The 25177-nt window shown below is 38.6% G+C and overlaps 2 protein-coding genes across 2 annotated transcripts; one reads left to right on the plus strand and one right to left on the minus strand.

Moving 5' to 3' along the window:
• Positions 1-320: 320 nt before the first annotated feature.
• TRIM58 (tripartite motif containing 58) lies at positions 321-13991 on the minus strand. The gene is made up of 6 exons (XM_060146607.1): positions 13569-13991; positions 10366-10461; positions 7227-7457; positions 5321-5343; positions 5124-5224; positions 321-1142 (listed from the first exon to the last, which is right to left on the minus strand). Exons 1-6 carry the CDS (start codon positions 13989-13991, stop codon positions 553-555), a joined length of 1464 nt encoding a protein of 487 aa, XP_060002590.1. The 3' UTR covers positions 321-552.
• A 9456-nt stretch (positions 13992-23447) lies between these two features.
• Positions 23448-24972, plus strand: LOC132518454 (olfactory receptor 11L1-like). Its single transcript, XM_060146401.1, is given in 3 exon segments — positions 23448-23453; positions 23999-24338; positions 24341-24972. Coding segments are annotated over 3 exon segments (978 nt in total).
• Positions 24973-25177: the final 205 nt, after the last annotated feature.

Genomic DNA, 25177 nt, shown 5'->3' on the forward strand with positions numbered 1-25177 from the left:
AAGAAGAAAGAAGCAATAAAGAGCAAAAGTGAGAGAGACAGAGACAGAAAGATGCAGAGGCAGAGAGACAGAGAAAGAGGAGAGAATAAGAGAAGGAAAATAAGGAGGCAGAAAAAGAATTACGGAGCTGATGCTAGAACAATATTGGACTGTTCTGAACCAATTTAAGAATTGCCATTTCTAATTCTTAATATATGGAAGATTGGAATGAAGAGATATTAAAAGGAATGAGACATTAAAATAAATGTATAGATATCTTTGTTTAATATGAGGTCCATTCATTTGAAGAAAACACATCAAGAAAGTATGTGGAGCCATTTGGGAAAGGAGTGGTAAGACTGCTCCATTTCTAAAATTACTATTCTATACAATCCTTGTCCAAACACAAATATTTTATATTTTCTCTTTTGCCCCTATGGGAAAATGTCCATAGTGACAAGGAATGAGGTGCTGACCTAAATGGGGACATCTGTTGAGCCTTCACATACGTATACCCTCCATTCTACTCCAGGAAACTTTGCTAGGCTTGGGGTGTATCTTAGCAACAGAATTTTAGGAAGGATCGTCTCTAATGTTAGAAGCAGGGTGAAAATGACCCTTGGATGCCCAATTTTCTAACTCCACTTCTGTCATAGGTGGTAAGATAAGAGGAGTCGTGTCACAAATGAAAAAATAAGGTCGAAGAAAACCAGAGAAAAGGTGATTGAACGTGTAAATATAAGACCCATGTGTGATGTTGTAAAAGGAGATTTCACCTGCTTCATAGTCCAAGAAAATCCCAATGCAGCGAGGCCGTTCCAGGTGGAGGAGAGGAACTGATGGAGAGGCAAGGACCATGTACTCACTCCCTTTCAGTAGCCACATGGCCCAGACCCCGTTCTCAGGAGATGGTGTGGTTTCCCCCTTTCTTGACACTGTGTCTTGACAGACACCTAACCCCCATTCTGCTCTTTCTCCCACCATGACTTCCCAGTAATGCCTCCCTGATGAGAAGTTCTGCAAACCCAGGATACAAGGCCATGTGTCAAATCGCTCAGGGTTGTTGGGGACATCCCTCCATAGTTCTCCATCCTGCACACTGCGCAGGTCAGCAGTCAAGAGGAGGCTAGGATGTGCTGTGGCAGGATCCAGTTTTATGTCAACTGCAGAAAGAATTTTGTGGAACATGGAAAAGAACAGAAAAGACTGGTGAAAACTTAGGAAGCCATGATATCGAGAACTGTCACGCCATTCCTCACTCTCCCTCTAATAACTCCTAGAGATAACAAAATATGTATTTCACCTTGCAGGTCGATGAGTATATGCTTCATTGCTTTTGAGTGTATTCCACTGCTATGTCTGCATAAACCAGGACTCGTTACTGCCCCAGTTCAAACATAACCATTGATGATAAGACAAACCATGTGCATGACCATTTAGATTCCTTTTATCTCTATCCAGAGCACTTTGGAAGATCTTTGGTGCTCTTTGGAAGATCTGCATTTAAAATAAAATTTACAGCTCCCTTGGGATTTTTTTTTCTCCTCAAAGCCTATAGGAAAAATTCATTGGTATAAAATCCACCACTTTCAAAGCTATGTTACTATGGTGGGAAGAATTCTAAGATGAGCCTCATGACCTTCAGACCCTGGTGGTACTCTCATGATTCTGTTATATTATGTGACAAGAGGGAGATTATCTGCGTGGGTCTAATAAAACCACCTTTTAAAATCAGAGAGGTTTCTTTGGCTATCAGGCTGCCACCAGAAGTGAAAATCAGAGAGATTTGGATTTGATGTGTCATTGCTGCCTTTGAAGATGGAGTGGGCCACAGCTGAGGAGAAGAGTGAGTGACCCCCAACTGATAACCAGCAAGGAGATAGAAATCTCAGTCCCACAACTGCAAGGAACTGCTTTACATCAACAAACTGAATAAGCTTGCAAGTGGACTCTTCCCTGGATCCTTTAGAGAAGGCCAGCCTGGTCAACACCTTGATTTCTGATCTTATGAAATCTTAAGCAGAGATGCCAGCTGATCCCATGTGGTTATCTGATCTGAAGAACTGTGAGCCAATAAATGGATGTGGTTTTGGGTAGCTAAGTTTGTGGTAATTTGCTATGCAGCAATAGAAAACTACTACTGATACTGTGAAGTCCCAGTGAGATTGATATGAAATTTTATTTGTACATATAATTAATAAATACATCTACAAATGAAATGACCTCAGTGAAGAAGGGAGGATGTAATATATTCAGGGTCTTTTTTTTTGGTAAACATTCAAACTTAGTAAATTTCATTAATCATATTTTAATTTTTAATATACTAATAACAAATACTAATAAGCTGACTGTTATTCTTATTTGTCTCTAAACCACTTCTAACTATCTTTTATTGATACTCAAACCTGAATGGGTCACAAAAGTAGTACATCATCTATACTATCCCATGGAACCCCACCCTCAAGGGTGCCACTATCATCCTCATATTGTAGATGAGGAGACTCAGAGTCCAAGAGATTATGTGATTTTCCCAAATTATATGATTTTCCTCTCATAAATAATGGGAATTGAAAAGTGGGTCTCTGTGGAATTGTATTAGGCCTATTTAACAGATTTCATGTCATCATGCATCATTCCCACTCCAGCACACTTATTTGCTCCATTTATAAGAAAATAAATCTGTGAAATAGTTGTTAATACATCTATCTCCAGTTCCTCTCCCTACCTCTTCTTTCTTAAACCCAGTTGCTCACCAAGATAGAATAATACCTTAAGCAAACTACTCCTTCTTCCCAGTGCCCCATGCATTGATAAATGATCAGTCCTTAAAGTTCACCTTAAATGACTTTTCTGTAGCACTCAACACTGTTGAGAATACTTTTGTCCTGGGAAACTTCACTTCTCTTTCCCAAAGACACCAGTCATCATGCTTTCCCTCCCTCTCCACTGGCCTCCCCTTCTTGGTCTCCTTTGCTGTTTTCTCCTCTTCTCCTCCATCACTGCTATTCGAGAAGCCAATGGTCTCAGGATTGGGACCTCTTGCCTCTTTCTCAGATCACTTCTGATGTGTTCTGGGGCTGGCAGGCACATTGCATTCATTAAATTCCATTCATATGCTTACTAATTCCAAATACATATATATTTAGCCTAGACTTTTCTCCTGGAACTCCATATTTGTAAATTCATCTGTGTATCTGACATCAACATTTGGATATTTAACATTCATCACAGCATTGATGTGTCTAAAACCCATTTCCCTTTTTCTGCCTCACCTGCAGCTTTACCTGTCAACGTAAACAGCAATTTCATTACCCAATTCTGGAGATTTAAATCTTGGAATCATTCATGACTTTTCTCCTTCTCTGACACCTCATATCTAATCCAACAGCAGATCTTGCCAGCTTTGCGTTCAAAATACCAAGATTCTGTCCATTTCTCTGCACCTCCAGTACTACTACCCTTGTCCAATGGACAATCGTCTCTGATTGGATTATTACAACGGATCCTAACTGGCTTTCCCACATCAAGACTTTCCCCTCTGTAATTTATTCTCAATAAAGCACACAGAGTGATCGCCACAAAACATTAATCCAATCATCCTATTCCTCCATTTACAGCTTTTAACTGATGTTCTATTTCACTTGGAGGTAAAGCATTGCTCACAGTGGCCTGCCTGTTGGGTCCTGTGCTACTTGGACTTTTCTTGGCCTCCCCAGCTCTCCCCTCACTCACTCCACCACAGCCGCACAGAACTCCTCATAGGTCCTGGAATGCATCTTCCATATTTCCATCTCAGGCCTTGGCACTCATTTCTGATGCCTGGAATGCTTTCCTCGATGATCAAGTTCCAAATTAGATGCCCTAACCCCAGAACTTCCAGCCACCCTTAATTTATTCTTTTTTTCAATATTCTGTATCATCTTCTAACATTCTGTGTATTTTGCATAATTTAAGCAAATATATGCAACATGAAGCTGTAGATTTGTAAGTTGATGTTATTGTTCAATTTTATATTCTAATGTTTAGAAGAGTTGCTGTCATAAAATACACAATATTTGTGGAATTGATTAGTTAATTCAGTAAAAATAAGTGGGAATATGGAGACACTGATTATGAGAGTGTAGTAACTTGCAACATTTCATGCAGTTAGTACATATTACTTTGCCCATCAGAACATTGATTAAATCATTGAACAGGACTGATAAGATGGGTTTTCTCATCATGGGACAAAGTGGTTTCCCTGTAAGTAATAAAGCCACTATTTAGCCACTGTCTGTTTTCATTACTTGGTATAAATTGAATATAAAAAAGAAATTAAAAGTATTGAACTGTTACTGTTTTAAAAAACAACATAATAGGACCAAACAAACTAATTATAACACCACAGAGCCTACAGAGAGTACTTAAATATAATTGACTGAATATTTTTGGCTTTATTAACTATCTAATTTAAGAAATTCATCAAATTGCCAGATAATAAAATAATCCAAACCTTATATTATTTGATACACTGCAATGCTTTCATATATTGATGATTTTTTGTTTTCAAATGTTTCATTTTGTCCTCCAAACAATACAATTTTTTAGCATTTTATAAACAAGGAAATGGAGATTGATTAGAAGTAATGTTACTTATATCACAGCTCATATCACTTTCAAGCCCACCATTCTAACCAAATGTAGCTTATATGGGTGTCAGTGACTCTGATATTCTTTCAGACTATTCAGAAGTATCTCAACATTCTTTTTTTTTTATTCTGAGCGCGGTGCTCTCTCCCTTCCTCCCTTATAGCTTGGCATAAACGTGTGACTCACTTCTATCAATAAAATCCTCAGGAAAGCCCTGTGTGCCACTTCGGAGTAGTGCATGATTCATCATAATCTTGCCCTTTTCCATGGCTACCAGCAACAGGAAGGAGGTGGGTCTCTGTCTGCACGGGTCCCCAGAGTGAGATTATGTGAAATTAAAGCCTCCACAATCTAGTAATCAACCTAAAACATGATCTCGAAATAAAACCTTTCTGATTTTAGCCACTAAACTTTGGGTCCTGTTTGTTACTATAGCCTGACTGGTACAGTAACAAATTGCAATAAGAGCCAAATTCCAGGTGTCATAGTTCCTCGAGCTCTAAAATGCAGCCTACCTTGGAACTTTCTCAACATTTCCCTCATCCCAGGGATGCGACACATTGTCTTCAGCTCCATGGGGATGGTCTCCAGATCCAGCCGTGTGACACTCTTACTTCTGAGAAGAGCGCAGAACCCACAGTTCTCAGTAGGGTTATCCACCAACCTCCCCAGCCTCTCCCAACCCATTCTTTGATTCAGAAAGTAAACATACCGGCTCAAGGCTCCTCCCACACCCTGAAAGTGAAAGAGAAACAAGTAGGTGTGAGTTAGACCTCTGAACTGCTTTTGACAGACTGGGGACACACCATGAACATCTCTTTAGGAATTATTGGAAATCATTAACTATTAAGGTAAAACTATAAGAAACATGACTCTCAATAAAAGCTAAAAACAGGCTGTTGTTGAGTTTTCTCATGAATTTAAAATAATATAATCAGTTTGCCTCTATTAAAATAAAATCAGACCACACAAAGTTTAGGTTAATTCCTATAATATCTATTGGTTTAACTATTTTCTGAATTGATAATTCTGACATTTCAATATTTTAGTAAAGAGTTACATTCTGTGAATGCAATTAGGGTAAAAACAGATTCTAAGTATCTTCAGAATTTATTTGAGTAACAGTGAAAGGTTAGACATAAAATGTTGCTCTCAATGTCCTTTTAAGAAAACCCTAAATTCCTCATTCTTTGAACCAACATACCATGTCTAAATTACCTAAGTGGATAAAAATAGAAGTCATTAATATCTAGTAACATTTTATCTCAAAGTAGATTATTAAATAAATCACCTGCATTGCATTTCCCCTCTCCCTCTAAAAAATAGCTACCTGTCAGATTAATTTTGACAGGGCATAAAAACAGGGAAATGATTAGCTTCACTTTTCATCAGAATGACAGGCCTTGTTTTTGGCCATTGCGGGTGAAATATAGCTTACTGGTACTGAGAAAGAAAGGGAAAAGAGGGTATAAAAATGAAACTAAATTATTTGAGAATATATTCCCCCTAATATTTATAAGACATTTTAACATTTCTTCAGTGCTAATAAACGATAACTTTATATACATTGTGTTTTGAGATATGGTAAGATGAGACAATGAATATTATTGAAAATGCCAGAGTTCTTGTGTTTATTTACTGTCTGAAATTTAGAAAATTTATTCCTTTCTGACAGTTTGCTCACTAGGAAGTGGGCATAGCAATACTAATAAAAATAATAATAACAATACTAATAACAACACAAGTTTTACTGATATATAGATATATTGAAGACAAAATGGGACAAATTAAATAAAAATGTTTTGTAAATGCATTCATTTAATGACCCCCCACTCTGTAACCAGTGCTATTTATCACAGTACTTGCATGAGGATAGGAATTACTTAGTTCAGAAATCCCTAAATGAGGCACTGGGGATGAGATACAATGAAGCGTGCCCAGAAAATTTCTATTGCAGTGAGTTCTATCATGATAGCATGCATCCAGGAACAACGATGACTTTCTCAATTCACTTGGGATTTAATGCCTTCAAGGAGGATTAAAAGGAAATATTTCCTTTTCCCTGTTATTTGTCTCTTTGTTCTATAATCTCAAATATAGCGTGGGCAAGCTGCATGGAGCCCAGGCAATTTCTCCCTACCACACCTGGAATAGACATGCAATATGGGCTAGAAAATTAGCATTTGTCTTAAAAATTACCGTGCGAATTTCAAGGTGGACAATTTAAAATATTACTCATGCTTTTGGTTATTGACATTTAAATGGGTTAATAAGACTTTTTTGGATTGGCCATCACTGAAATACAGCAATATCATCATTGACCGATTTTGAGGTTATAGATTGTCCTTTTTCTGTTTAATCATCTGTAAATCATTAAATTGATTTTAGTTTTAAAAATATTTAAGTTTTGTCTTTAGTATGAACTATTTTATATGATTCTCTAGGGTCCCTTCAGATTCTGAGGCTAGGATTAAGAATTAAGATGCTTTCCAAGTAAATTCTAGGGTGCCCTTTCCCTAAAGATCATAAATGCTTAAGCTGTTTGTCTCTGAAAGCTGCTATTTGTCCCCTTGTTCTCAAGTCTACCCATCCCTCCCCTCCCAGGCACCCAGCCCCACCTCCAGCAGACCCAGGGCTGGGCGCTGGCACCTCTCCTCCAGCTCCTCTGCCAGATCCTTCAAGGCTCTGCTCTGCTGAACCAGCCGGTTCTTGCTCTCCCGCAGTTTCTGCAGGGTGGCTCGCTCCTCCTCCTCCAGTCTTCTAAGCTGCAGTTGCTCCTCCAGGGCTAGTAAGCCACGATACTTTTCAAACTCCAACCTGAAGCGTTGCCTCTGCGTTTCCACTTTCTCCTGGAGTGACACAGTGCATCGAATGATCAGCAGTTGGGGCAGAGCATTTGGCCTCCACCTTCACGGATGGGATGACGAAGCTGGAGAAGGCAATGTCTGGAGTGATCTCATCTTCATAACTCTATGAACGGACCCACTGCATTTTAACAACATGCAGAAGCCAGAGACTACTCATGAGAAGTGGCCTGCTAGAGTTTTCAAATTTAGAGTTTGAGAAATACTGTTGGATTTGGGATCCCATTTCCATGGACTTGAGGACAAGGCACTTTCATATTCAAGTTTCAGTACCATATATAAAATGGGGGAAAAGAAGGGTCTGGGAATTAGAATTAAATATCAAACTGTTGAGCACAGTGACTAACATAGAGTAGCTGCTCAATAGAAGTTAAAATTTACTATTAGTCACTGGAATGAGAACTGTGTGGAAATAACTGAATTATGAAGAGAGATTAGAGAGACCTGGATTTGTAAATGTGAATAAGAAAATGTTTATAGAGATTAGAAAATATTCCTCAATAATGTGGTAATCATGAAACTATAAGGCTAACATTCTCTGCAGAGCCAAGAAAGAAATGTTATTCTCAGGTCACTTATTGCAAAGGTTCAGGGAATTCATCTTGATTTCTACCCAAATCTCACCTCTATAATTTTTTAATAGACCTAAGGAACACATTTCGATACAGCATTAATATATCTAAATTTTATTCTCTGGAGACTGGTGTGTGGAAAAGTAGCTTTAAACTAAGAATAAGAGGCAAATTGCCCTCCCATAGTCTCTCCACATTTTGAATTCTCTGGTCCATTATTAAACATTATACCATTTTGGTTCGATTTAAGAACACAAGCTAGTGCCTTTAAAAGAATTCTAATAACGATTTTCCTCAAATTTCATAAGATTCAACTCTTTCCTCCAATTTCCCATTTCTACCTCCTTCTGCCACTTTCTAAACAACTAGATTCATATAATTCTGACCTCTTTAAAGTTAACCAACTGTGAATTCCATATTCTGATCTGAAAGGTACAACTCATTGAATTTCTCCCCCATTCTCCATGTTGGAGGCTGTGCTATTGAGGAGTGGTGCTAATAACTCAGTCATTGAAAAACAGTGGAATTATATTTGGGTCATAAGAGATAACATGGTCCAGAGGGTTTTAGTTGCAATTCACTCTTCTCTCATATCATCCTTCTGAGTACTACAATTATATCTACAGATACAGAAAGGCTAAGGGTTTTCACAGAATTTAGAGTTTATTTAAGCCCATGCTTGTTGCTTTTGGCTCACATAGATACATTTTCAAAGGTAAAAATCATGCTAGTTTATTTGGCCTAGGACAGGTATCTTAGAATCATCTCTACTTTAGAATAATCAGCGGAGGGTTCAAAAAATGAAGGAACCCATATCTCAGATATGGAATTTCTGATTTTGTAAATTTGTGGTCAGGTCAGGATTAAAAACAATTGACTTGGATTGTTAGCATAAAAAGAATAAAAATTATCAATAAACATCACTATCAATGAACTTTACATATAATATACATAACTATGGGAAAAGATAAGACTTATCACAGAAGAAAAATATAGCAAAAATAATCCTTATGAAAATATTGTCAGAAAACAGAGCACAAGACAAAATTTTTGAGAAAAGAAGAAAGAATTATAAAAATAAAAGGGTTCCTTGGAGAAGGACAGAGAAGAGAAATATTCTATAAAATAGATTCTATATATATTATAATACATATTATATAAATAAAAACACCTATGTAATTTCCATATACAGCTTCTCAATATTGACCCTATTGACATTAGACCAGGGGATTCTTTGCTGTGATTTTTTTGGGGGAAGGGTGACTGTCCTGTGCATTAGGGTGTCTAGCAGCATTTCTGGCCTCTACACATGAGTTGCTAGTAGAGCACCCACCCTCTCCCAGTTGTGACAACCAAAAACATCTACACATATTACAAAATATCTCTTGGAAGGCAGCACTGCGCCAGGTTCAGAATCACTCTGTGTATGTTTGTGTCTGTGTGTATGTATAAATAGGTAAGAGAAAAAAAGAGCTCATGAGGGGCTTCCCTGGTGGTGCAGTGGTTAAGAATCCACCTGCCAATGCAGAAGACATGGGTTTGAGCCCTGGTCCGGGAAGATTTCACATGCCATGGAGCAACTAAGCCCACGCGCCACAACTACTGAGCCTGTGTTCTAGAGCCCACGAGCCACAACTACTGAGCCCGTGTGCCACGACTACTGAGGCCTGCATGCCTAGAGCCCATGCTCCGCAATGAGAAGCCACTGCAATGAGAAGCCCGCACACCGCAACAAAGAATAGCCCCGACTTGCCACAACTAGAGCTGTGCCCATGCACAGCAACGAAGACCCAACATAGCCATAAATAAATAAATAAATAAATAAATAAATAAGAGAGCTGATGAGGTATAATAAAGATAAAAAATATTTATGGATGACTGAAAAAGACTGAAAATTCAGACTTTCTATATGTAAGATGATGACTATTAACCTGTATTTCATATATATAAGTGATGTGAAATATTTACTATTTCATTCATCTAACAAATATATATTTTTTAAACTAGTACTGACAGTACAAAACTCTGTTCTAGGTGATGCAGTGAGTTAAGATGAGTAAAATCAAGTGAGTGAGTAAGATCAAGATCAGTAAAGTTTATTTACAATTTGGATTGGGGTCATATTAACAGAGATAAAAAGAACACAACTGTACAATATAATTTGAGGGGATGAGGTGATCCAGGGTGAAACTGAGATTTTTTTTCTTGAGTACCTTTGTAGATGGAACAAAAGTGCTGGAGTGCTGGTGGAAGAATGATTTAGTGACCCAAATTTGGATTCTTCAAATAGGCTAGCCTCCTGAACCCCAATATTCTCTCACCTTCCAAATGATAGTTTTCCTTCCCACACTGGCCTCCTGAGTCAAGGCTTCCTCCATCTCTTTCCTCACATGTTCCTGGGCCATCTGGAGCTTTACCTGTTTGGGAAGATATGCGGCACCCATGACAGATACCCTCATTCAGTACTTAATATTGACTGGGTATGGGGGGAAATACAAATATCAGCTAAAACAGGCCCTAGAAAACATATAAAAATGTTCGACCTCGTTAATAACTGTTAAACATAAATATGTTTTTAAATGTTGATGCCAGATGGAATCAAAGATGTATCTAAAAGTGTGTTCATTGTATTTTAAATAGTAAAACTGTAATTAACCAAAGTGTTAAAAATACGGGAGTGAGAAAATTTTATTTTCACAGGATGGAATTAAAATAAGGCGTTGCAGAATATTTAATGACAAGAAATACAAGTATAAAGAAAATTAAAATAAGTATACTTCATGCAACTTTGCACCAAGTTTGAAAAATAAAAATGCTTATGATGAATATATAAAAACTAGGCAGAGACCAATGAAAATATATTCAATAAACAAAATCTCATATACTAATTCTTGGTTGAAAAGTGATGCTATTCCTTATATCTATATATTTCAACTGCTTACAGTTATTTATTACTTTATAATCAGAAGTGTATTTATTATATTTGGCAGAAGAAAACTTGTAAGTTAATATATACTAAATGAAAAAGAAATACAGAATGTCATAAATCTTACAAGGGGTAGAAAAATAATTTAATGAAAAGTAAATCTCTTTCAACCCTAGGACCCCTGCTAGAGGTAAACACATGTATTTTATTTACAAAGAACACACACAAAGATAGACATATACACACATTTTAAAACTCTTCTCAAAGTCATTCAATAAGTCTCCAAAAAAACAAACAAAAACAAAAACTAGCAAACAAAAACTGAAATTCTTCCCAAAGTCACTGAACAAGTCCTACACATCAAGGTTGTTCTTTTTTAAAGATAATATTCTAAGGTAGAGCACATAAAATAGCAGTAGAATCCATGGAGGCATTTAAAAAGATGAAGAAACTAGCAATTTTTTTAGTGTTTGGAGAATAGAATAGAATAGAATACTTCAACACTTATGGACAAAAGAAATTGTAAGCAAAAGCAAGGAGGTAAAAACCTGTGGCATGTTTGGGGACAACAGTGATTAGGCTAGTTTTGCTGGATCGAATGATTGGTTTAGACAAGAGCTATAGTAAGAAAACTTAGGGCCTTAGAATGTCTTGATTGATAGGCTAAGGAGTTTAGAAGATATTTATTTGGTATTTAGTTGAAGAGCTACTGAAATAGAGAAAACTTCCTTAGAAATATGACATTATCCATGCAATATATAGTACCTTATGGATTAAAAGAAAAAAAGGCAGGAATATATTTCAAAAGTGTAGCTAGAAAGTAGCTAGCAACTGAATTTTGCAGAAGACAACCAAAATCAAGAAGAAACACTAAGAAAGATATTTCTTGGTAGGTCCAGAGGGAAGTTGAGGGAAAAAAAATCACAAACCTTGATTTAGAACAATCAAAGTTAAAATAATAATAATTACTAATTATTTTGTTATTATAAATTATAGTACATAATATAAATATACAAAATATTATAAATTATACATTATTAATAATAATTTGTTAATTAAATTTATTATTATTTTAGAAAGTTGATATTTGCACTTTATTTCATCGTGATAGTACTTCAGGTAAAGGTCGATAGATTAAAGATGACTTTAACCGCCTTTGTGCTAGCAGCCGTTCCAGATATTGAGAATTTAAATGTGTTCAGGATATGTCTAAAAACTTTTGATGAGCACCAGCAGGGAGAATCTTATTCATAGGGTTTCACAGATGCCACTTTTGTGGGCCAGGTACTCCAATATGAGTCACCTTTTCATTGAGGATGCTCATATCGTAAGTCCACAAATACGTGTTGACTAGAGAAGGACCTGTGTGCTTAGCTACTGGATTTCTACTTCAGAGTAACATGCGTTGGCAGGCTTTAAAGGTGATCAGAGCCCTGTGCCCATCCAGAAACTATTCTTAGCAAATGTTCAAACATGAAGGTTGCTTTATGCACCCCAATGTTCACTGCAGCACTTTTACAATAGCCAAGACATGGAAACAACCTAAATGTCCATTGACAGATGGACGGATAAAGAAGATGTGGTACATATATACAATGGGATATTACTCAGCCATAAAAAATAATGAAACAATGCCATTTACGGCAACATGGATGGACCTAGAGATTATCATACTAAGTGAAGTAAGTCAGACAGAGAAAGACAAATATCATATGATATCACTTATATGTGGAATCTAAAAAAATGATACAAATGAACGTATTTACAAAACAGAAATAGGCTCACAGACTTCAAAAACAAATTTATGGTTACCAAAGTGGAAAAGGGCGGGGGAGGGATAAATTAGGAGTTTGGGATTAACATATACACACTACTACATATAAAATAGATAATCAACAAGGACCTACTGCATAGCACAGGGAACTGTACTCAATATTCTGTAATGACCTATATTGGAAAAGAATCTGAAAAAGAAGGGAGATATGCATATATATAATTGAATCACTTTGCTGTACACCTGAAACTAACACAACATTGTAAATCAACCGTACTCCAAAATAAAATTAAAAATTTTTAAAAATGAAGGTTGTTTTGGTGACAATATTAATTAACAGAGATAAACACTATGCAAAAGCAAGACATTATACAAATGATAGTTATTCGGAAGTGTTTCCAATAACTATGCGCACCTGTAACTAAGAGCCCATTGGACAACACAGCCCTCTACACCAGAGCTCTAGCTGTGGAACCCAGATTACCAACATCAGGAAAATTAAGACCAGCATGAAATTAAATGTCCAGGGAGAATTTCATGGGAGAGGAGGGCAACCTAAAATAATGGTATGTCTGAGCTCCTGAACAGGGGTCCCTAAAGGTGGGGTGTGCACGGAGCAAAGGCATGGAGACCTCAAGGTGAATGTGAGCCAGGAGGGTGGTTGGTGCGGAGGGCACAGGTCATTCGGATCAGGTGGTGGCATTTGGCTCTGTCCCTAGCAAGGCACTCTTCACACCTCTGACTCAGTCGGCTCCTCTGTTACAGATCAGCATTTCCAGACCCAGGAATCGTGGCCCTCCACGTGCCGTGGTAACACCTCTCACCTGGTAGCACCTGGCGGCCTCCTGCAGCGGTGTTGTGCGGTGGCTCCTGTGCTCTGGGGTGGTGTCACAGACCCAGCACAGAGCCTCCTGGTCCTCCTCACAGAAGCGGCTCAGCTCCTCGCCGTGCCTCACACACAGGCGCGCCCCCGAGGGCCCCGCGCCGAGCCCCAGCTGCCGCACGCTGTCCACCAGGCTGGCCAGCTGCCTGTTGGGGCGGAAGCTCTCCAGCCTGAAGGGACCCCGGCACTGCGGACAGGCATAGAGGCCGCTCTGTGCACTGTCGGACTTCTCGCAGAACTCGGAGATGCATCTGAGGCAGAAGCTGTGGCCGCAGTCCACACTGACCGGTTTCTGCAGGAAATCCAGGCACACTGGGCACCTAGCCTCCTCGCACAGCCGCTCCCCGGGCCCCCCCGAGGCCATGGCCGGCCGGGCCTCGCCCGGCCCTGCTGATAGCAGAGCCGCCTTCCCCAGCTGCCTGCGCTATCTCCCCTGGTGGTCTGGCACAGAAGGGAGGAACCCCACAGCGTGAGAAACAGACCCAAGATGGGTTTTATCCGCTGCCTAGAGTCCAAATGAGCTACTCCCAGGGAAAAGTTGTAACTCAGGCACCCTCAACCACAAGGATAAAATTAACATTCTAGTTACCCTAGCCTCCTAGGAAACTGATCATTTCTAACGGAATCCCTCATAGTATACCTTATTGGAACCCGAATTCTCATGTTTTCACTGTCAGTAAATTTGGAGAATTGCTTAGCTCCTTCCTTCCATTATTTTCTAACTACCCCATGACCTTCTTATCCTTATACGGCATAATGATTTCTTAACGTTTTTTTTTTTTCCAAACTTTATTTTTTCTACCTCCTGTTAATTAGCCCATGATAAAAAATTTGGGTAGGTGGGTTGATAGGGAGATCCAAAAAAAATGTGTGTATAATAACGATGGGTCTATAGCCCAACAACAATGCAAAGCATTTAAATAAATACCTGGCCCAGTTCAGTGAGTCCTATAATGACTGCACACATGTTGTGATTGTTGCAAAGCATATCTTGGAGGTGGCAAAGCTGTAGGTTAAGGCATTGGTTATAAGAAATAATTCAAGCATATGTGGCACCTGTGAGGTGGCGAAGGCTGAGAAAGATATAGGAGAGATGATTTGACAGAAAGGATGTGATCCCTACTTGGGATGAATATGGTGAGGTCATTAGGTCAGCCAGAAAGTAGACAAATGTGGAAAGTGTCTGTCATCTGCACAAAATGTAATTTTCATTTTGTTGAGTTTGAAGCAAAGATGCGCATGGCATGCCTGTAGCAAATCCTTCAGTCCTTCAATATGTGTTCCTCAGCACAAACTGCAAGTCTCAGAGACAAGGGTAAGCAAAAGACAAATGACCCAGCTCTCAAGGGAACCTTAAGATGCATCAGGAGAACTCATAAAAGTATAAACTAATACCTGGGAGAAAGGACACTCACCAGTGCTGCAAGAATATAACAGGGCTTTGAACTAGCTTGTGGGGTTGGAGTTTGGCCCTTGGGAGTCTCTGAGTTAATAACTGAAGGGTGACTACAGGCTGAGCATAGGAAGGGGACTCTATCAAGCAGAACAGTCAGAGGGCACAGGGTACACAAGATGAACTGCTGCTGGAGGGAGCAGGTTTGCCCCAGGACATGAGGCAGCCAAGCAGGCTGGTATGTGTTCGAGGTGAGGATGAGTGGCAGTGGATAAGGTCCCAGTGGGAGGCAGGGACAGATGACTCAGGTCCTTGCAGCTCCTGTGTGGTTTGTGGGTCCTCATTCTAAGGCCCAGGGCTTGGCCTGGAGCTTTGGTGGAGGGCAGGGCCTAAAGGGTTTTGAAGTTGTCTACCTAAAGGTTAGGTGGATAATTAAAACAGAGAGATTCTTTGAGAACAAGAAGAGACAGTTATGAGCAGAACATCAAAGATGTGAATTTAGAAAAGAAAGGAAAAGGGCAAAAGTCTCAACAATAGAAAAGCAGACCCTGGTCCCAGGCTGAAGACTGTGCCACTTGCTAGATAAGGGGCTTTAGACAAGTTTCTCTACCAAACTTCCTTTAAAATATTAGGACATTGTTAGTGCCACTCCTACAGGGCTGTTCAGAGGACTGAATAAGCTAATAGATGTCACACATTTGATACAGGTTCTGGCATGTAGTATTTATATTTAATTAAAGAAAAAGAGAAGAAATAGCAAAATTAATGGATAATTAGAATGTAAGCAGGAGATTTTTTTTTCTATTTTCTTCAATATTATATCCCTAGTAACTTGAAGAGTAACTGACACATAAGACACCCAATGAATACTGGTTGAATAAATGAGTGTGGGAATGAATGAACAGAATCAGTACAGTTTATCCTAGAAGCTAATGGAGGATAAAATTTCAGTGACTGTGTCAAATATGAGATCCATATTTTTCTACATTTTACATATATGATTTTGACTTATATTGCTGTGACTCTCTAAGATGCTAGAACACATTTCTATGTTATTTGGAGACATAATAAAGCATCATATTGCTCAAATGTATAGAGGAATTAATAACTCAGCTCACTTGAATGCAGATTTCCGAGTGCCTAAAAGGCTAAGGGAAGGTCACTGACCTTGGATGTGGGGGTCAAAGTGGTTTTCAGGAGGGTGAGATGGACTGGGTGAGCTGACATCAGATGGCACTTCTTCCCTGACTGGTTCTAGGGTCACTGAATTTAAGCTTGGCTTTGTCTCTAGCACTGGGAGGCTAGGAATGACCTCTGTACCACTGTTCTTAAAAAACCAAATTTTCCTTACAGCGCATTTGTGTAGGTAAGTAGTGGACTGGATTATAAGTAGATGTCACTGTATTTACAAATGCCTTCCTGAGCACTTTCTTGTTTAATAGGATTGGTCTAAATTAAATTTGTGTTTTCTCATGATCATTCTTCTGGGGTGAATAAAACACATCTTAACCACATTTTGGTGCACCCACTCCTGGATCCTTACCCTGACTCCTTTCTCTGATTCATTTGCAGAGTGCATAGTTCTAAATCTTTTAGTTAATATCCTCACCCCTTGCCATCATCCTTCTCTAATACTCCACTTCACATGTGTTCTGCCTTCTCTGACACAGGATTCTCCTCCTCTGACCATTCCTCCCTGCTCACCTTTCCTAACTACTTTGATATGGTGGCTTTGGGCTCCTGAACCATCTCTCCAGGACATCCTTATTTTCTTTCCTAGCCTGAGCCTTTTTCAGCAAGGTTCTCAGATCTCTTGGCCACACCTTTGCCTCAGCTTCGGGAATTTATAATCTCCTAGCCCCAAGCTCAGCCCACTCTGTAATGAAAACAACAAAAAAACAGCCAGCACAAACCTCAAAAGCAACTGACACAGCACTTTCCTTCCTGCTTGTGGTTTTTAAAAAGATCTCTATTGGTTGTTTTTTTTTCTCAGTTTTTCCTCTTTTTTTATTGTTTTTTAATTGAAGTATGGTTGATTTACAGTGCTGTGTTAGTTTCTGGTGTACAGCAAAGTGATTCAGTTACACATACATATGTGTGTCTATATAAGTACATACATATGTATTCTTTTTTATATTATTTTCCATTATGGTTTATTACAGGATATTGAATATAGTTCCCTGTGCTATACAGTAAGACATTGTTTATCTATTTTATATATAGTAGTTTGTATCTGCCAACCCCAAACTCCTAATTTTTTCCATCTTTCCCCTTGGATAACCATAAGTTTATCTATGTCTGTGAGTCTATCTCTGTTTTGTAAATAAGTTCATTTGTATCATACTTTAGATTCTATGTATAAGTGATATCACATGGTATTTGTTTTTCTCTGTCTGACTTACTTAACCTGATAATTTCTAGGTCCATCCATGTTGCTGTAATTGGCATTATTTCGTTCTTTTTTATGGCTGAGTAGTATTTCATTATCTGTTGGTTTTCATTTCAGCAGTTGTATCCTGCATTTTTATTGTTCCTTTTCCCCTGAGTCTATATTGATAATTCACTGAGCTTAAGGTTGTCTAATGTCCTCTGTAGACACAGCTTCAGCTTTCACTGGCTATGTAAGGGGTACTTCTATGGAGGGGATTCAGAGAAAGTTTGGGGCAGAGAAGGCTCCTTGTGACAGTGAGTGATAACTGAAGGTCTCTAAGACACTGATCAGTGCAGTGGGAATAATGCTGGCCCTTGGCCTGTTTCCCATGCATATGAGCTCCAATCAGCACATGTACATGTTAATAAAAGTAGATTTATTCAGTAATGTTATATTCAAAATGAATTTACGTTAAGAATTTTTTAAGTGATTTGATGGGTTCAAGGTTCTTATTCAAATTTTACTCCAAAGTACCTTCACTCTGAGCATGCATAGAGTAAGGGGCCACTATAGCTTCTGGAATAAATTAATACATGCAAGGTCCTGTGTGAGATTTATAACACTCTCTGAAGGAGGTGTTGTAAACCACATCCATATATTAAATGTGAGAAATTCGAGATGTGAGCAAATGCAGGGTTGTAGAAATGAGCCCTGTCTTACCTCTAGTTCTAGGTCTTGTGTTTGATGATGCTTCTGGTGTGCTCGGCAGGCCCTATAAGGACTCTCATATTCTTTCTGCAGACATGTAGGAATTACAAGATCTGGATTTGGGATCAGATATAAAAACCCTACCCCAAAGAGTGGACTATTATGCAGTCCATAAATGGTATTTAATTATTTTTCCAAAATTCAACAGCACGAGAAAAGACCTATGATGCAAATTAGCTGTAAAATTATCTGAAAAAACAGGCCAAGATACAGGCTAAAAAAATTACCTGCACATATGCCAAGCTATAGGCTATAAGTAGTAATGCAGTTATACTACCCCACATGTGGGACACACAAAAAAAAGTTTGGAAGGTAAGATATGAGACATTTAATTCTGGGAGACAGTACAATAGACATTTAAAAAGATATATATATATATATATTTTTTAAAGATGTGTCTTTTCTTTTTAATTAATTAATTAATTTATTTTTGGATGCGTTGGGTCTTCGTTTCTGTGCGAGGGCTCTCTCTAGTTGCGGCAAGCGGGGGCCACTCTTCATCGCGGTGCGCAGGCCTCTCACTATCGCGGCCTCTCCTGTTGCGGAGCACAGGCTCCAGATGCGCAGGCTCAGTAGCTGTGGCTCACGGGCCCAGTTGCTCCGCGGCATGTGGGATCTTCCCGGACCAGGGCTCGAACCCGTGTCCCCTGCATCAGCAGGCAGATTCTCAACCACTACGCCACCAGGGAAGCCCTAAAAAGATATATTTTTGTCTGTATTTTCTTCTCCAAGTTTCCTAAAAAATATATATACATGAATCATATTATTTTGAAATCATATTATTATGAATATATTTTAAATTATATTAATTAAATCAAACATCAATATATAAGGAATTATGTCAGCCTACCTCATCAGGCTATAGTGTTTGTGTGATTCACTGTTTAATCCCAATGCATGGATGAGCCCCAAGCACATAGTAGGTGCTAAATGCATATTTGCTGACTAAATGGATCATCAAAAACTATCCAAAATAAATGCAATTTTAATTTTTTAAAATTTGTTCAATCGTTTAATATTTTATTTTAAATTAAAAGAGACAAATTTCATTTAACTAGAAATATTAATAAATTTGGTCTTTAGTTAGACAGACTTCCATACACTTGAATTTTTTTTTTAATCCTGCTATATTATGGATGGGTTAAGAACTTTTTCTTTTCCAATTCATCTCCTAATTCTCAAATTGCATTTTTGTGTTAGATCGACAGATTAACACTCAGAATGAGCTTGGGTACAGATTGCTTTAATTGAATGAATGAATGAATTTGCAGTCATGAGTTTTTAAAATTTAGTCTCACCTGTAATTAAAGCTTGGAGAAATGCCATTCAACAAAAAACAGCTGTCATACATTCAGTCCTCAGGGTAGCCACTCACACTAATTACATGCTTGCTAGATTTAAAAAAGACACTTTTTAAATTGATTTAATTTTTAGTTAAATATCATTGGGACTGATCTTAAGCTAAATTTTAAAATTATACTTCCAAAAGAATGTAAGAATTGCATCTATCCCGAGTGTTACCGACATCTAAGCCTCAGTGGGAAGAGTTGAATCTCAGAAGGTTGGTTCCATGGTTTACTAATTTGATTGGCAAATTACAGAAGAATGTCTGGGGAACAGGATTCTCGGAAGAGCCAAGTCCTCAAGAACACATAGTTATTGAAAGGAGAAGTCTGCTTTCGCAGCATCCAACGCCAGCAAAAGATGGCAAATTCCTGCTCTCAAGAAAAAAAGCACAGTCCGCATTTGGGTTACAAGAGAGCAAGGCAGATCCTGGATCCATGATTTAGGGCTCTTCATGCTGGGGAGACTGACAGGTAGGGGAGGTTCATGTGGACAGGCTCGAAGTTTCTCAGAAGGAAATCCAAACGGTGTGTGTTTTAGTGTTGATGACACAAATTTTGTTATTTTGGTTGTTGTGGCAAGGCAATTTTAGCCTTTGCTGATGCTCTATCTACTTGGAAACAAATTAAATTATCTTGCCTAAATTATTTAGCATATAAAACTGTAATAGCTAAAAAGTAACCAAAAAAGAAATCTTGAGATGCCAAAACTCATTTAGTTGACTCTAGGAAAGACTGCATATAAGGACAATAACATTCTAGATTATATTTATTTTCACATAATTTCATATGTATATAATTTGCATAATAAAGCTACAGCATTAGATCTGAGGTTACACTGGTTATTCTAGTACTGAAGTAAACTCAGCACAGCATTTTAGGAATCAGAATTTTTTTTTAGCTCAATGTAATTAAGGTAATTCTACCACTTGGAAATAATTAGTAAATAATCAGTATTTCATTAGGTGAGTTTCTTATTTCTGAAAGTATTTAAGCAAAGAATGGTGATTAGTAGAGTTTGGTTTCCTTGTGCACTTGAATGTGCATTATAGGAGAGATTTTAGATGACTAGGAAACTGGGCCAAATGCCTGATAAACTTAGTCTCATGATACAATGCTGTTTTGCTTTCCCTGTGGGCTCCCAAACAAGGTCCTTATTGTTCTCCATGTTTAATTATTTTTTTAATCTATTCATTGTTTATTTTAAATCAAGTCCCATGGTATATGGGTATATGGGACTCTCACATAACAAAAAATGAGAGAAGGCAGGCAACAAAGGATCATTTTCCAAAATGGCTTTGTGACTTTACTAAGAGAATTTGTGAGCATTGCTGTCTCAGGAAATCTTCCATCATATCTCTCTTTCTGAACAAATCAATCAATCAAGAAAACAATCAATCAGAATCCCTCCCACAATGCAATTCAAGTGCTCAAGGAAACTAAACTTTTCTTAAATACTTTCTGTAATGAGGAACTCACCAGCTATTGAAATAATTTAAACACTGATTATTTCCAAATGCTAGAATTACCTTAATTACTTTGAGCTTAAAGGATCAATCAATCTTTTTTATTAAATAATAATATTCTAGTATCCTTTAGTTGTTCATTCAATGGCTTCAAGTCAGAACTTTTGGAATATTCTGTCTTTGAACCAAGATACGCACAAAAAATTTATCTTGAATTGATGTCACAGGCTCCCAGAATGATGGTAGAGTAGTCAGGGAAGGCATCATGGAGAAGGTGGTATCTGAGAAGAATGGAAGAACATGATATATGAACCATTTAGAAATGTGCAGGGACAATATCCCAGGAAACTGGGATGTGTTGGATAGAAAAGGAGGCAAGACCTGTGTAGTTTGAACAATACTAAGGAAGACAGAGTGTCTGGAGCAGAATGAGCAAGGAGGAACATAGAGAAAGAGATTGGAGAGGCAGTGCATAGAGAGAATAAGGAGGGCCTGGTAAACTGTGAAGGCTTTGGCAATACTTCCCTTTCTAAAGCTTTAAGAAATTTCATACCATACAGTTCAGTATATATTTATATGACAAATCCTTTAATGTGTTCCTGGTAACAAATGCACAGATTTTGTTAAAATACCATTTTTACTCTCCCTGAATTTTTCATTGTCAAATGAAGATAAGATTCCTAGCGATCTTACCCAAGTACAAGAGGAGAAAACAGAACATAGCAAAAATAGAGGACTAAAATAAAAACAATGAATTAGCAGAACAGTGGATTTGTGACATATGAAGAAGCTGATTGGCCACATTGTTTTATTTACTTATCAGGAAGATTTCACAGTACATTTATATTCCCTGTGTAAGCTGGGTGTTGCACTGGGCTTTAAGCAGAGGAATGGCATGCTCTGTTCTAAAAGTTTCACTCTGGCTGCTTTACTGAGTATTTACTGAAGAAGGGCAGATGGATGTGTAGGGGCTGCAAGGAGACTATTGAACAATCCAGGTGAGAGGAGTTGGAACTTTTTTTTTCCCAGGGAGGATGCAATGTTGTTGTTAAATGGTGATCAGCTTCTGGATATATTTTCAGGTGGAGCCTGGCAGTTTGGGTAAGAAATCAGATACTGGGTGTGAGAGAAACAAGAATCAAATTCCAGGTTTCTGGCCTGAGCAAGTGGGAGGATGGAGGGACCCAATGAGATGGGAGGAGACTTGCTAAGGGGAGGGTGGTGGGTGAGGCAGGAATGCAGGATAGTTTGTGTTGTTTCAGATGCTGATTAAATGTGTCAGTGTGCATTTCAAATAGGGCGGTTGTTTACATGAGTTTTATATTCAAGTTTGATTCACACTTTAGGGTGTTGAAAGCCAAGTGATGGCATTTAAAGTCAAAAGACTGCATGAAACCATGAAGGAAGTGAGGTAGATTGAGAGGTATTCAGCCCCGAGGTCATACATGTGCAGGTTGGAGGATGTAGAGCTGCTAGAAGAAGAAATGGATAAAATGTGAAAAGACAAGACTGCAGTTGAACTCAAAGAGCATGTAGTCATGCACATTGATCAACAAGAGTAGATCCAGGAAGAGGGAGGAATCAACTGTGCAATGCTGACAACAAATCAGGATGATTAGGAATGAGGATGGATGATTGAAAGGCAATGGTCCAACAGAGTGATTTTGGCGTAGTGGAGAGGGAAAACATAATTCAGTGGATTCAAGTGGGAATACAGGCAACTAGGAGACACAACACTTTCAAGAAGGGAAGGAGTAAAAATGAGCAGAAAAATGCAGGAGAACAGAATAACAACAAGACTTTTTTTTCTCTGTTCTGTCATTTTAAAAGGGAGAGAACCAGCCTGTTGACATGCTGAGGAAATGATCCAACAGAGAGGGGGCCATTATTTATTCAGGGGCATAGGAGGGTGTAGTACCTGAAATACCTTCAACTATGTGAGAGGGTATAACACCAGAAGCATATGTGGAGGGATTTCCCTTAACCTGGACAAATAGATGCACAGGAACTAATGGTAGGTAGTTGGGGATATTAGTAGCCTGAGGGTCTGGATATTCCCATTGGAGGATTTCAGTTTTGTTTTTCTGGATTTGTTGTTGTTGTTTAATAGTACTATAGGTATATTGCCGAGGGTATAGATACACAGCAAGGAAGTGTTGGAAGTTTGAAATGAGAAGAACATTATGAAATAATCATTGAGAAGAATGGAAAGTGATTAGATGAAGGAAAGGTAGAATGGTTGCTCCAAGCAATAAGGACACACTGGAATTTACTGGTTGTGAATTTTAAAATGGCTACATTGTTGTCTGTCACCTCCTTTACTGGATGGAAGTTCATGTACGGCAGATGGATGTTGACTAACCAGAACTGGGTTTGACAATGAATTAAATGAAAGCAAAGGAAAGATTTATTGTTGAATATATACAGGAAGGAGTGATTACAATGGCTGAGCATGGTATCTGGGCAAGAAAGTACAACAATGGAGGTACAGGTTATCTCAGCACAGGGCTTCACACACATGCATATGCAAACACATGCATGTGAAGAGCAGGTTATCCTTAAATATTGTTTGAGGGGAGAATGAATAAACTTTCCCAAGATATTTTAGGATTTATGCTGCATCTGACTTCTTTTTCAAAGAAGCCAATTATGAGAAAAGGAAGGTATTTGCTTCCTTATGTGCTTGACTTTTTTTTAAACTTTGTTGTTATTGTTGGTTTCTAAGTTTGCTTTCAATCAGAGTCCTTTTTGGCCTCTATCTTTCGACCTGAGACCACTTGTAGAGGTCAGAGAATCCAACAAATGGAACTGGCTGAAGTTCTTTCCAAAACCTAATATCCATATTCAGCTTCTGATATCAAAATGTATTTTTTAAAAGCAAATTGAAATTATACATTTGCTCCTCTAAAATGCAGTACATAAAGATCTGAACTAATTTAAAAAAATTAGTCTCTGAAGTTCCAAACATCATTAGTTATATTTTCATGCCTTATGTACAGTGATTTTCCAGAATGTTTTTCTCCTCTACAGGCAAAGGAGTCCCAAAATGTGTCCATTGTTACTGAGTTTCAGCTGCTAGGATTCCAGAATGTTCTTGAATGGTGGACGTTGCTCTTTGCCATTTTCTTGTTCATCTACTTCCTCACAGTCACAGGGAATATTGTCATTATTATAGTGGTGAGCCAGGACCAGCGACTGCACTGACCTATGTACACGTTCCTCAAACACCTCTCCTTTCTGGAGATCTGGTATACATCCACAATTGTGCCCCTTCTCCTAGCCAACCTGCTCTCCCAGGGCCAAGCCATCTCCTTCCCTGACTGTATAGCACAGCTCTACTTCTTTGCGTTCTTCGGGGCTACCAAGTGTTTCTTCTGGCCATGATGGCCTATGGCTGGTATCTGGCCATCTGTAGCCCACTGCACTACTCTTTCCTGATGAGTCCTGAGGTCTGCACCAAGTTGGTGGCAATCTCCTGGTTGACAGGGATCAGCACAGGATTCCTGCCCTCCTTGATGATTTCCAAGTTAGATTTTTGTGGGCCCAACCAGATCAATCGTTTCTTCTGTGACCTCCCTCCCCTCATGCAGCCCTCATGTTCCAATGTTTATATCACTGAGATGGTCATCTTTACCCTGTCAACTGCTGTGCTGTGCATTTGCTTTTTTCTTACACTTGTGTCCTATGTTTTTATTGTGTCCTCCATATTGAGAATTCCTTCAGCCTCTGGCCGAGTGAAGACCTTTGCCACATGTGGCTCCCATTTGGCTGTTGTCACTATCTACTGTAGAACCACGGTCTCCATGTATGTTTGCCCCAATCCCCACCTGTCACCAGAAATCAACAAGGTTATTTCTGTCTTCTATACTGTGGTCACCCCACTGCTGAACCCTGTTATCTACAGCTTGAGAAACAAAGACTTCAAAGACACTGTTAGAAAAGTCGTGAGAAGGACTTGTGGCATCTATGGAGTAAGAGCGAAGGCAGATTTCTTTATTGGATAAAGAAAATCAACATACAGAGTGGATTAAGTTCAGGGATAAGTGAGGGGCAGGTTCAGAGCCTTCAAACCTAAATGCCATCACTGGCATTACTTTAAATTCCACAAGCCATAATAAAACAGCTTCTTTATGGACCCTTGCCAACAACTGCTCAGAAGATAAATTGCCTCTATCAAAAAGTTTTGGAGACAACTTTGTCCTGGACACT

Source organism: Lagenorhynchus albirostris, chromosome 3 (genome assembly GCF_949774975.1).
Source record: "Lagenorhynchus albirostris chromosome 3, mLagAlb1.1, whole genome shotgun sequence".
In the NCBI taxonomy this organism is placed as follows: Eukaryota; Metazoa; Chordata; class Mammalia; order Artiodactyla; family Delphinidae; genus Lagenorhynchus; species Lagenorhynchus albirostris.